The sequence below is a fragment of the Anomaloglossus baeobatrachus genome, chromosome 9 (assembly GCF_048569485.1).
Source record: "Anomaloglossus baeobatrachus isolate aAnoBae1 chromosome 9, aAnoBae1.hap1, whole genome shotgun sequence".
NCBI classification, from domain to species: domain Eukaryota; kingdom Metazoa; phylum Chordata; class Amphibia; order Anura; family Aromobatidae; genus Anomaloglossus; species Anomaloglossus baeobatrachus.
In genome coordinates this window covers 220,834,258-220,846,591 of record NC_134361.1, presented here as the reverse complement: position 1 = coordinate 220,846,591, position 12,334 = coordinate 220,834,258, and the positions used below count along the sequence as shown (strand labels likewise).

The 12,334-nt window shown below is 50.9% G+C and overlaps 1 protein-coding gene across 1 annotated transcript in view; it reads left to right on the top strand.

Moving 5' to 3' along the window:
* The window catches only part of LOC142251616 (tubulin alpha-3 chain-like), an 81,182-nt gene that overhangs the window by 11,699 nt on the left and 57,149 nt on the right, over nt 1-12,334 (top strand). Inside the window, exons 2-3 of the mRNA XM_075324585.1 lie at nt 1,994-2,216; nt 2,576-2,724. Coding sequence (XP_075180700.1) covers nt 1,994-2,216; nt 2,576-2,724 — 372 coding nt within the window. The remainder of the gene's footprint in view (nt 1-1,993; nt 2,217-2,575; nt 2,725-12,334) is intronic.

Here is a 12,334-nt window from a genome sequence, read left to right as displayed (position 1 = left end):
CTAGCTGGCTACAAAAAATGGGGGGACCTCACGTCATTTTTTTTTAATTATTTATTTTTTTATGGCTAAATACAAGGCTAAGCACCCTTTAGGCTACTTTCACACATCCGGCTTGAGCGCTGCGGCTCAATCCGGCTGTGCAAGCTATGCAACGGATGCGGTGAAAACACTGCATCCTTTGCATACGTTTTTCCTGTGCGGCCAGTCCGGTTTTTGCCGCTTGCGGCATGCTACTGAGCATGCGCAGTGGCAAAAACCGCATGCGGCGGCCGGATGCGGTTATTGCCGCATCGCGCCGCATCCGGCCGCCATAGGCATGCATTGAAAAATGCGCCGCATCGGCCGAATGCGGCGCGATGCGGTTTTTTTTTGCCGCACGAAAAAACGTGCCAGGCAACGTTCCATCCGGCCGCCGCATCGGCCACATCTGCCGCATGCGGCAAAAACCGGACGGAACGCAAGGCCATGCGGCACAATGCGGCACTAATTAAAGTCTATGCAGGAAAATCGCAACCGGCAGCAAAAAAAATCGGTTGCGATTTTCATGCAAAGTGCCGGATTGTGCCGCATAGCAAAAACCGGAGGTGTGAAAGTAGCCTAAGTGCCACATGAAAGTCACTAAAGGGTGCCAGCTTAGAAAATGCAGGGAGGTGGAACATTATATAGGTTTTTCTCATCTATCTATCTATCTATCTATCTATCTATCTATCCCTCTATCTATCTATCTATCCCTCTATCTATCTATCTATCCCTCTATCTATCTATCTATCTATCTATCCCTCTATCTATCTATCCATCTATCCCTCTATCTATCTATCTATCTATCTATCACTCTATCTATCTATCTATCTATCCCTCTATCTATCTATCTATCCCTCTATCTATCTATCTATCCCTCTATCTATCTATCTATCTATCTATCTATCTATCTATCTATCCCTCTATCTATCTATCTATCTATCTATCTATCTATCTATCCCTCTATCTATCTATCTATCTATCCCTCTATCTATCTATCTATCTATCTATCCCTCTATCTATCTATCCATCTATCTATCTATCCCTCTATCTATCTATCTATCTATCCCTCTATCTATCTATCTATCCATCTATCTATCTATCTATCCATCTATCCCTCTATCTATCTATCCCTCTATCTATCTATCTATCCCTCTATCTATCTATCTATCTATCTATCTATCTATCTATCCCTCTATCTATCTATCTATCTATCCATCTATCCCTCTATCTATCTATCCCTCTATCTATCTATCTATCTATCTATCTATCCCTCTATCTATCTATCTATCTATCTATCTATCTATCCCTCTATCTATCTATCTATCCATCTATCCCTCTATCTATCTATCCCTCTATCTATCTATCTATCCCTCTATCTATCTATCTATCTATCCATCTATCCCTCTATCTATCTATCTATCTATCCATCTATCCCTCTATCTATCTATCCCTCTATCTATCTATCCCTCTATCTATCTATCTATCCCTCTATCTATCTATCTATCCCTCTATCTATCTATCTATCTATCTATCCATCTATCCCTCTATCTATCTATCCCTCTATCTATCTATCCCTCTATCTATCTATCTATCTATCTATCACTCTATCTATCTATCTATCTATCCATCTATCCCTCTATCTATCTATTCATCTATCTATCTATCCCTCTATCTATCTATCTATTCATCTATCCATCTTTCCCTCTATCCATTATCTGTCTATCGATTATCTTTATTATTTATTGCAGGGACAAACCTGTGGTAAATCCGCGGCAAATCCGCGGCAAAAACGCATGCGGATTTGGTGCGGATTTTTTCCGCAGGTCCGGAAATCTTTCACTGGCAGAAGTTTCTCAAGAAATTTTCTTGAGAAACTTCACATTTCTAGTGCGCACATAGCCTTAAAGACATATTGGTTTTCCAAATTTCAAAGAACATGGACATTGACTACAGCAATGTGTTTTTCTCGCAGCGTGAGTGCATTTCTATCCACGTGGGCCAGGCCGGAGTTCAGATTGGCAATGCATGCTGGGAGCTCTTCTGCCTGGAACATGGGATTCAGCCCGATGGACAGATGCCCAGCGATAAAACCATCGGTGGAGGAGACGACTCGTTCCACACATTCTTCAGTGAGACAGGAGCCGGAAAACATTCCCCCAGGGCGGTGTTTGTGGATCTGGAGCCCACGGTGGTTGGTAAGTAGTACTTTTTGGCTGCGACGCCAGCATCTGACATTTTCACAGGTAAAATTAACAGACAAGGATACGTCCTGGTGACATTCAGCATCTGAATTTCTGCTGCAGATTTTTACCGCTGAATTGACCCCTTTAATTGTAGATTTTGGGAAAAGCCTCACATACGTGAATTTGCGCTAACAATTTCTGTTTGATTGTAGAGATCAGTAGTGTGTGATTGTCAGAAAGAGCCAGATATATAAGTAAAGCAGAAGTTATGGCGGGATATAGATTAGCTCGGATCTGATCACTGCCTTCAGATCACGTCGCGTATCTCCCAGAATAACGGGTTGTTACTTATCACATACGTTCCTGTACAGATGAGGTGCGCACCGGCACATACCGCCAACTGTTCCACCCCGAACAGCTCATCACAGGAAAGGAAGATGCTGCCAACAACTACGCTCGGGGACATTACACCATCGGAAAGGAGATAGTCGATTTGGTCCTAGATCGTATACGCAAGTTGGTGAGTGGCAAAAGCAACTGTCTGCGCTGCCGAGTCCTCATTTACATATTTAGTGTTAATTTGCGGAAGTGATGAGTGAACTGTTCAGTGCTCGTAATGAGCATTTTAATGCTTGGTAATCGATTACTGGGTATAACGGAAGTCAATGGGGAACTCGAGCATTTTTATGGAAAATCTTGCTGAAAAATGCAGGTCCCCCATTGACTTCCAAGCATCAAAATGCTTGTCCCGAGCACCGAACAGTTTTGTCTTCACTAATTTGCACCTTCTACAATTAGTATTAGAACTGTCACACATCAGATTCGCGGTCAGCAAATGGCCCGGCCAGGGGTCTCCAGACCCGACCTCAACAGCCTTATATACAGTGTGTCCAGCCATATCCTGTATACACCGCACCTATATACAGTGTGTCCAACCATATCCTGTATACACCACACCTATATACAGTGTGTCCACCCATATCCTGTATACACCGCACCTATATACAGTGTGTCCACCCATATCCTGTATACACCGCACCTATATACAGTGTGTCCACCCATATCCTGTATACACCGCACCTATATACAGTGTGTCCACCCATCTCCTGTATACACCGCACCTATATACAGTGTGTCCACCCATCTCCTGTATACACCGCACCTATATACAGTGTGTCCACCCATATCCTGTATACACCGCACCTATATACAGTGTGTCCACCCATCTCCTGTATACACCGCACCTATATACAGTGTGTCCACCCATATCCTGTATACACCGCACCTATATACAGTGTGTCCAACCATATCCTGTATACACCGCACCTATATACAGTGTGTCCACCCATATCCTGTATACACCTCACCTATATACAGTGTGTCCACCCATATCCTGTATACACCGCACCTATATACAGTGTGTCCACCCATATCCTTTATACACCTCACCTATATACAGTGTGTCCACCCATATCCTGTCCACTGCCATTAACTTGAGAACGGCGGCAGCTATAGGCATAGAAGTGGTGTCTAGGTATAGTAAAGTAGCCATGCGCTACGCAATGACACCACCTATAGCGCCACCTGGTGGAAAACAACGGAGTTAGCATTTTTATCTCTAAAACGGAACGAGATAGAGAAAAAAAGTGAGTTACAAAGTTGTAGGGAATCATCAATTCAATAGGAATCCACACCTTGCATACAGAAATGCTACGATTAGAAGGTGTAAACCTCACAAGGCTGCGGACGTGAAGCGATACCTCATGGAGACCGTCCTACAAGTCATTGGGTATGGTGGCTGTGTGGAGTGGCCTCCGCTCACCTGTCCCCATTGGACTTCTTTCTGTGAGGTCACATCAAACAGCAGGTGTATGCGACCCCTCCCCCAACATTGCAGGACCTACCACCACGTATCACAGATGCTTGTTCAAACGTGTCACCTGCCATATTGCACAGCGTGCAGCAAGATACAGTATGCTGTGCAGAGGCCAGATGTGCATTGCAGCCAGATACAGTATGCTGTGCAGAGTCCAGATGTGCATTGTAGCTGACGGGGGCCACTAATGAGCGCCATATGCGTGACCAGCATTCAATGTTTTGGGGGGTCATGGGTTTCATATCATAGCATTTCTGTATGCAAGGTGTGGATTCGTATTGAATTGATGATGCCCTACAACTTTGTAATTCACTTTTCTTCGGCGCTCCATTGGGAGACCCAGACGATTGGGGTGTATAGCACTGCCTCCGGAGGCCACACAAAGCAATTACACTAAAAAGTGTAAGGCCCCTCCCCTTCTGGCTATACACCCCCAGTGGGATCACTGGCTCACCAGTTTTCTGCTTTGTGCGAAGGAGGTCAGACATCCACGCATAGCTCCACTGCTTAGTCAGCAGTAGCTGCTGACTCTATCGGATGGAAGAAAAGAGGGCCCATATGGGGCCCCCAGCATGCTCCCTTCTCACCCCACTTGCGGTTTGTAAGGTTGAGGTACCCATTGCGGGTACGGAGGCTGGAGCCCACATGCTGCTTTCCTTCCCCATCCCCCTGAGGGGCTCTGTGGAAGTGGGATCTTACCGGCCCCCAAACCCTGAGGCCGAGCTCCATCCACAGACCCAGAGACCCTGCTGGAGGAGCTGAGTACAGTCAGGGACAAGGCCCTGCAACGTTCAGGTACTCTGTGTCCCCGCACAGACAGGCCACGCACACTCCAGGCTTGCTGGGTGTGCTAGTGCGCCGGGGGCACTAGCGCTGCGCGCTCGGGTTAGAGTCACTGCAGCTTAGCTGAGTGATTTTATGTCTTGGGAACTACCGCGCCGGCCGCTCCGGGAGCGGCGGCGCCGCTGGGACTTGTAGTGCGCCGGGGACTCGCGCTGCCCGCGCTTTTACGGCGGCAGCGCTCATAAATCTAGTCCCCGGCTTTTGCGGCCTAGCTCTGCTTCGTTCCCGCCCCCACCCTGTCAATCAGGGAAAGGGAGAGACGCTGTTCTATAGCCAGCGCCGAGGGCTGGAGTCTTATTTACATACTCCAGCCCTCTCACTGGGCACAGTGGGGACGCAAGTTTCCCGCTCTTGGTCTCAACACGCCCAGGGCCCGCCCCTCTCCACAGGACGCCGGCAGCCATTCCTGCATGCAGTCTGGCTGGAGAACGGACACAGGCTCTGGGGGACTCAGACAAGGGACTCTGGCGACCACACACCCGCGTTTATGCGGGCGGTAAGCTGCACATAAGTGCTGGCCCCACTAGTGCCACAGTGTTATTTGGTGCATTTTTTCCCTGTACCATATTTATTTATATTGCACTGTACAGTCGCTTCTTGGCTTATACCCTCATTGCTCTGAGGAGACAACAACATGTCATCCGCAAAACGCAAGGGTGCCAAGGCACAGGCGGTATGCACTGCTTGTGCCGCATGTGGGGCTAATCTACCGGCAGGTTCCAATGACCCCCATTGTGTGCAATGTTCGGTCCCTGTGCCACTTCGTCAGCCAGAGTCTATGGTAGTAGTGGCCCAGGCAGAGACGCCTGTGAACCCTGCCCCGGTGACGGGGACAGAATTTGCAGTTTTTGCTGATAAGATGTCTGTGACTATGACAAAAATCCTGGAAACCTTGCAGTCCAGGCCAGTTTCTCAGACCATGGACACTGCTGTGTCTATGCTCCCCGGTCCCCCTCAGTTGGAACTAATCCGTACTTCAAGGGGGTCCCAGGCATCACAGGCTGAAGACTCTGACTCGGATGACAGTCCCAGGAAGCCTAAGCGGGCTCGCTGGGAAAGACCCTCGCCGTCATCACACTGGTCAGGGTCTCAGCGAGACGAGGCTCTGTATGAGGAGACAGAGGAGGGTGATCAGGAATCTAATCCTGACACCGCTCTCAATCTAGATACCCCTGATGGTGACGCTATGGTAAATGACCTTATAGCGGCCATCAATAGACTGTTGGATATTTCTCCCCCAGCCCCTTCAGCAGAGGAGGCAGCTGCACAGCAGGAGAAGTTCCAGTTCCGGTATCCTAAGCCTAAATTGAGTACTTTTCTGGACCACTCTGACTTCAGAGAATCAGTCCAGAAACATCATGCTTATCCAGATAAGCGTTTCTCCAAACGTCTTAAGGATACACGTTATCCCTTTCCCCCTGACGTGGTCAAACGCTGGACCCAGTGTCCAAAGGTGGACCCCCCAATCTCCAGGCTTGCGGCTAGATCCATAGTTGCAGTGGAAGATGGGGCTTCACTTAAAGATGCCAATGACAGACAGATGGACCTTTGGTTAAAGTCTGTCTATGAAGCTATCGGCGCGTCGTTTGCTCCAGCATTCGCGGCCGTGTGGGCACTCCAAGCTATTTCAGCTGGCCTGGCACAAGTGGACTCTATCATACGTCCAGCAGTGCCGCGAGTAGCGTCCCTAACCTCGCAAATGTCTGCGTTTGCGACTTACGCTATCAACGCTGTCCTGGACTCTACGAGCCGTACCTCAATGGCGTCTGCCAACTCTGTGGTTTTGCGCAGAGCCTTGTGGTTAAAGGAATGGAAAGCAGATTCTGCTTCCAAGAAATGTTTAACCAGCTTGCCACTATCTGGAGACAGACTGTTTGGTGAGCAATTGGCTGAGATCATTAAACAGTCCAAGGGTAAGGACTCCTCCTTACCCCAGCCCAGATCGAGCAAACCTCAACAGAGGAAGTGGCAGTCGAGGTTTCGGTCCTTTCGAGGCTCCAGCAAGACCCAATTCTCCTCGTCCAAGGGGACTCAGAAGGAGCAAAGGAGCTCAGATTCCTGGCGGGCTCATTCACGCCCCAAGAAAACAACCGGAGGAACCGCTTCCAAGGCGGCTGCCTCATGACTTTCGGCCTCATCCCTCCGCATCCTCGGTCGGTGGCAGGCTCTCCCGCTTTTGCGACATTTGGCTGCCACAGGTCAAAGACCGGTGGGTAGCAGACATTTTGTCTCACGGGTACAGGATAGAATTCAGTTCTCATCCTCCGCCTCGGTTCTTCAGAACCTCCCCACATCCCGACCGAGCAAATGCCCTTCTGCAGGCGGTGTGCTCACTAAGAGCAGAAGGAGTGGTGATCCCTGTTCCTCTGCAGGAACAAGGGCAAGGTTTTTACTCCAATCTCTTCGTGGTTCCAAAAAAGGACGGCTCGTTCCGTCCTGTTCTGGACCTAAAGCTGCTCAACAAGCATGTGAACGCCAGGCGGTTCCGGATGGAATCCCTCCGCTCTGTCATTGCCTCAATGTCTCAAGGAGATTTCCTTGCATCAATAGACATCAAAGATGCTTATCTCCACGTGCCGATTGCTACAGAGCACCAACGTTTTCTACGTTTCGTGATAGGAGACGACCATCTCCAGTTCGTAGCTCTGCCATTTGGTCTGGCAACAGCCCCACGGGTTTTCACCAAGGTCATGGCGGCAGTGGTAGCAGTCTTGCATTCTCAGGGACACTCGGTGATCCCTTACTTGGACGATCTACTTGTCAAAGCACCCTCTCAAGAGGCATGCCAACACAGCCTGAATGTTGCGCTGGAGACTCTCCAGACTTTCGGGTGGATCATCAACTTTTCAAAGTCAAACCTGGCACCGACTCAATCACTAACGTATCTTGGCATGGAGTTTCATACTCTCTCAGCGATAGTGAAGCTTCCGCTGGACAAGCAGCGGTCTCTACAGACAGGGGTGCAGTCTCTCCTTCAGGGTCAGTCACACCCCTTAAGGCGCCTCATGCACTTCCTAGGGAAGATGGTGGCAGCAATGGAGGCAGTCCCGTTCGCGCAGTTTCATCTGCGTCCACTTCAATGGGACATTCTCCGCCAATGGGACGGGAAGACAACTTCCCCAGACAGGAAAGTCTCCCTTTCTCAGACGGCCAAGGATTCTCTGCTATGGTGGCTTTCTTCGTCGCTCCATTGGGAGACCCAGACGATTGGGTGTATAGCTACTGCCTCCGGAGGCCACACAAAGCATTACACTAAAAAGTGTAAGGCCCCTCCCCTTCTGGCTATACACCCCCAGTGGGATCACTGGCTCACCAGTTTTCTGCTTTGTGCGAAGGAGGTCAGACATCCACGCATAGCTCCACTGTTTAGTCAGCAGTAGCTGCTGACTATATCGGATGGAAGAAAAGAGGGCCCATATAGGGCCCCCAGCATGCTCCCTTCTCACCCCGCTGGTGGTTTGTAAGGTTGAGGTACCTATTGCTGGTACGGCGACTGGAGCCCACATGCTGTTTTCCTTCCACATCCCCCTGAGGGGCTCTGAGGAAGTGGGATCTTACCGGCCCCAAAGCCCTGAGGCCGGGCTCCATCCACAGACCCATTGAACCTGCTGGATACGGAGCTGGGTACCGTTCAGGGACATGGCCCTGCACGATTCAGGTACTCTGTGTCCCCGTACACACAGGCACAGCACACTCCAGACTTGCTGGGTGTGCTAGTGCGCCGGGGACAGTAAAGGGTTACAGTCACTGCAGCCTAGCTGAGTGACTTTATGTATGGGGAACTACCGCGCCGGACGCTCGGGAGCGGCGGCGCGGCTGGGACTTGTAGTGCGCCGGGGACTTAGCGCCGACCGCGCTTTTACGGCGGCGGCGCTTATAAATCCAGTCCCCGGCTTTTGCGGCCTAGCTCCGCTTCGTTCCCGCCCCCACCCTGTCAATCAGGGTAGGGGAGAGACGCTGTACAATCAGCAGCGCCGAGGGCTGGAGCCTTATTTACATGCTCCAGCCCTCTCACTGGACACTGTGGGACGCCGGTTTCCCGCTCTGACTTGGGGGCACGCCCACGGCCCGCCCCTACTCACACGAGCTGGAGAAGGACGCCGGCAGCCATTCCTGCAGTCCGAGCTGAGAGATCGGACTCTGGGCAACCAGGCACAGGACTAGGGCGACCACACACCCGCTTATAGGCGGGCGGTAAGCGGCACCTGAAGTGCTGACCCCACTAAATACCGCAGTTGTCCATTTGTATTTTTATGCTTACACTGCATAGGTCGCTATTTTTGGCTATATGCCCTCTTAGATGGCGACACATCAGCAGCAGGAAAGCAGGGGTGCTAAGGCACAGGCTTTCTATGCTGCTTGTATTGCATGTACTGAAGTGTTCATGTGTATTTATGCTTGTATGCTATACACTGCACTGTACGGTCCCTAGTCTGGGCTATTTTCGCCTAGAATGACTAGACTACAGCAGCAGAAAAGCAGGGGTGCTGAGGCACAGGTTTTTTCTATGCTGCTTGTATTGCAGGGGTTGCAGTGTTCATTTGTACTTATGCTTGTATGCTATACATTGCACTGTATGGTCGATATTCTGGGCTATATTCCCCTAGATGGCTAGTCTACAGCAGCAGAAAAGCAGGGGTGCCAAGGCACAGGCTTTCTATGCTGCTTGTATTGCATGTGCTGCAGTGTTCATTGTACTTTATGCTTGTATGCTATACATTGCATTGTACGGTCGCCATTCTTGGCTCTATGTCCTAGATGGCTAGTCGGCAACAGCATATAAGCAACACAGGCTTTCGATGCTGTTTTTCCTGCATGTGATACTGTTCCACGGCACTGAACCCCATTGTGTGCAATGCTCCCCTGGAGCACTTGGTCAGCCGGGGTCTCTACTAGACGTGGCCAAAGGAACCACCTGTCAACCCTGTCCAAGGACAGGGATGGAGTTGCAATGGGATAGAGACTTGCAGTCCGGACAGGCCATGGGCAATCTGGATCATTGCTCCCTGGCCACCCTCATTGGGAATAAAATCGGTGCTCCGGGGGGGGGTCCCAGGAGGCTCTCTGTATGATGAGGCAGACGTAGCTCATCAGTACTTTGATCCTGACAACGCTCTCAATCCGGATACACCGGATGGTGACGCCATAAGGAATGATCCTATAGCGTCCATCAATGGAATGTTGGATCTTTCTCCCTCAGCTCCCCCAGCGGAGGAGTCAGCTTCACAGCAGGAGAAGTCCCATTTCAGTAGCTCAAACGTATATTGAGTATTTTTCTGGCCACGCTGACTTCAGAGAAGCAGTCCAGGAACACCACGCTTACCAGATAAGCGTTTTTCTCCAAACGTATTAAGGATACACGTTATCCTTTTCCCCCTGACGTGGTCAAGCGCGGGACCCAGGGTCCAAAGGTGGATTCTCCAATCTCCAGGCTTGCGGCTAGAGCTATAGTTGCAGTGGAGATGGGACTTCACTTAAAGATGCCAGACAGATGGACTCTGGTTGAAATCTGTCTATGAGGCTATCGGCGTGTCGGTTGCTCCGGCATTTACAGCCGTATGGGCACCCTAAGCTTTTCAGCTGTTCTTGCACAGCTGGTCTTGAGCATATGTACATTTGTGCCGCAGGGGCGTCCGTAACCTCGCAATGTCTGCATTGCGACTTACCCTATTAATGCTGTCCTGGAAGGACAGTCGAGGTTTCGGTCCTTCCCAAGCTCGGGCAGGTCCCAATTGTCCTCGTCCAAAAGAGCTGAAAAGCCTCAGAGGGGCTCAGTTTCCGGGGGCTCAATCACGCCCAAGGAAGGCAGCCGGAGGAACCGCTACCAAGGCGGTCTCCTCATGACTCTCAGCTCTCTCATCTCTCCGCATCCGCGGTTGATGGCAGACTCGCTCGCCTTTGGCGACATTTAGCTGCCACAGGTCATAGACCGGTGGGTGAGGGACATTGTGCCCACGTGCACAGGACAGAGTTCTGTTCTCGTCCTCCGACTCGATTCTTCAGAACGTCCCCACCTCCCCACCGAGCCGATGCTCTTCTGCAGGCAGAAGGAGTGGTAATCCCTGTTCCTCTTCAGGAACGAGACACGGTTTTCCTCCAATCTGGTTGTGGTGCCAAAAAAGGATGGCTCTTTCCGTTCCGTTCTGGACCTAAAACTGCTCAACAAGCACGTGGAGGCCAGGCGGTTCCGGATGAAACCCTCCGCTCCGTCATTGCCTCAATGTCTCAAGGATATTTCCTAGCATCAATAGACATCAAAGATGCTTATCTCCACGTGCCGATTGCTACAGAGCACCAATGTTTTCTACGTTTCGTGATGGGAGACGACCATCTTCAGTTCGTAGCTCTGCCATTCGGTCTGGCGACAACCCCACGGGTGTTCACCAAGGTCATGGCGGCAGTGGTAGCAGTCTTGCACTCACAGGGACACTCTGTGATCCCTTACTTGGACGATCTACTTGTCAAGGCACCCTCTCAAGAGGCATGCCAACTCAGCCTGAATGTTGCGCTGGAGACTCTCCAGACGTTCGGGTGGATCATCGACTTCTCAAAGTCAAACCTGTCACCGACCCAATCACTAACGTATCTTGGCATGGAGTTTCATACCCTCTCAGCGCTAGTGAAGCTTCCGCTGGACAAGCAGCGGTCACTACAGACTGGGGTGCAGACTCTCCGTCAAGGTCAGTCGCACTCCTTAAGACGCCTCATGCACTTCCTCGGGAAGATGGTGGCGGCAATGGAGGCGGTTCCGTTTGCGCAGTTTCATCTGCGTCCTCTTATTGGGACATTCTCCGCCAATGGGACGGGAAGTCAACATCCCTGAACAGGAAAGTATCCTTTTCACAGAAGGACTCTCTGCAATGGTGGCTTCTTCCCACCTCATTATCACAGGGAAGATCCTTCCTACCACCGTCTTGGGCGGTAGTCACGACAGACGCGAGTCTGTCAGGGTGGGGAGCAGTTTTTTCTCCACCACAGGGCTCAGGGTACGTGGACTCAGCAGGAGTCCACCCTTCAGATCCATGTTCTGGAAATCACAGCAGTGTATCTTGCCCTACTAGCCTTCCAGCAGTGGCTGGAAGGAAAGCAGATCCGAATTCAGTCGGACAACTCCACAGCGGTGGCATACATCAATCACCAAGGAGGGACACGCAGTCGGCAAGCCTTCCAGGAAGTCCGGCGGATTCTGACGTGGGTGGAAGCCACGGCCTCCACCGTATCCGCAGTTCACATCCCCGGCGTAGAAAACTGGGAATCAGACTTCCTCAGCCGCCAGGGCATGGACGCAGGGGAATGGTCCCTTCACCCGGACGTGTTTCAGGAAATCTGTAGCCACTGGGGAAGGCCGGACGTCGACCTAATGGCGTCCAGGCACAACAACAAGGTCCCAACCTTCATAGCACGGTCTCGC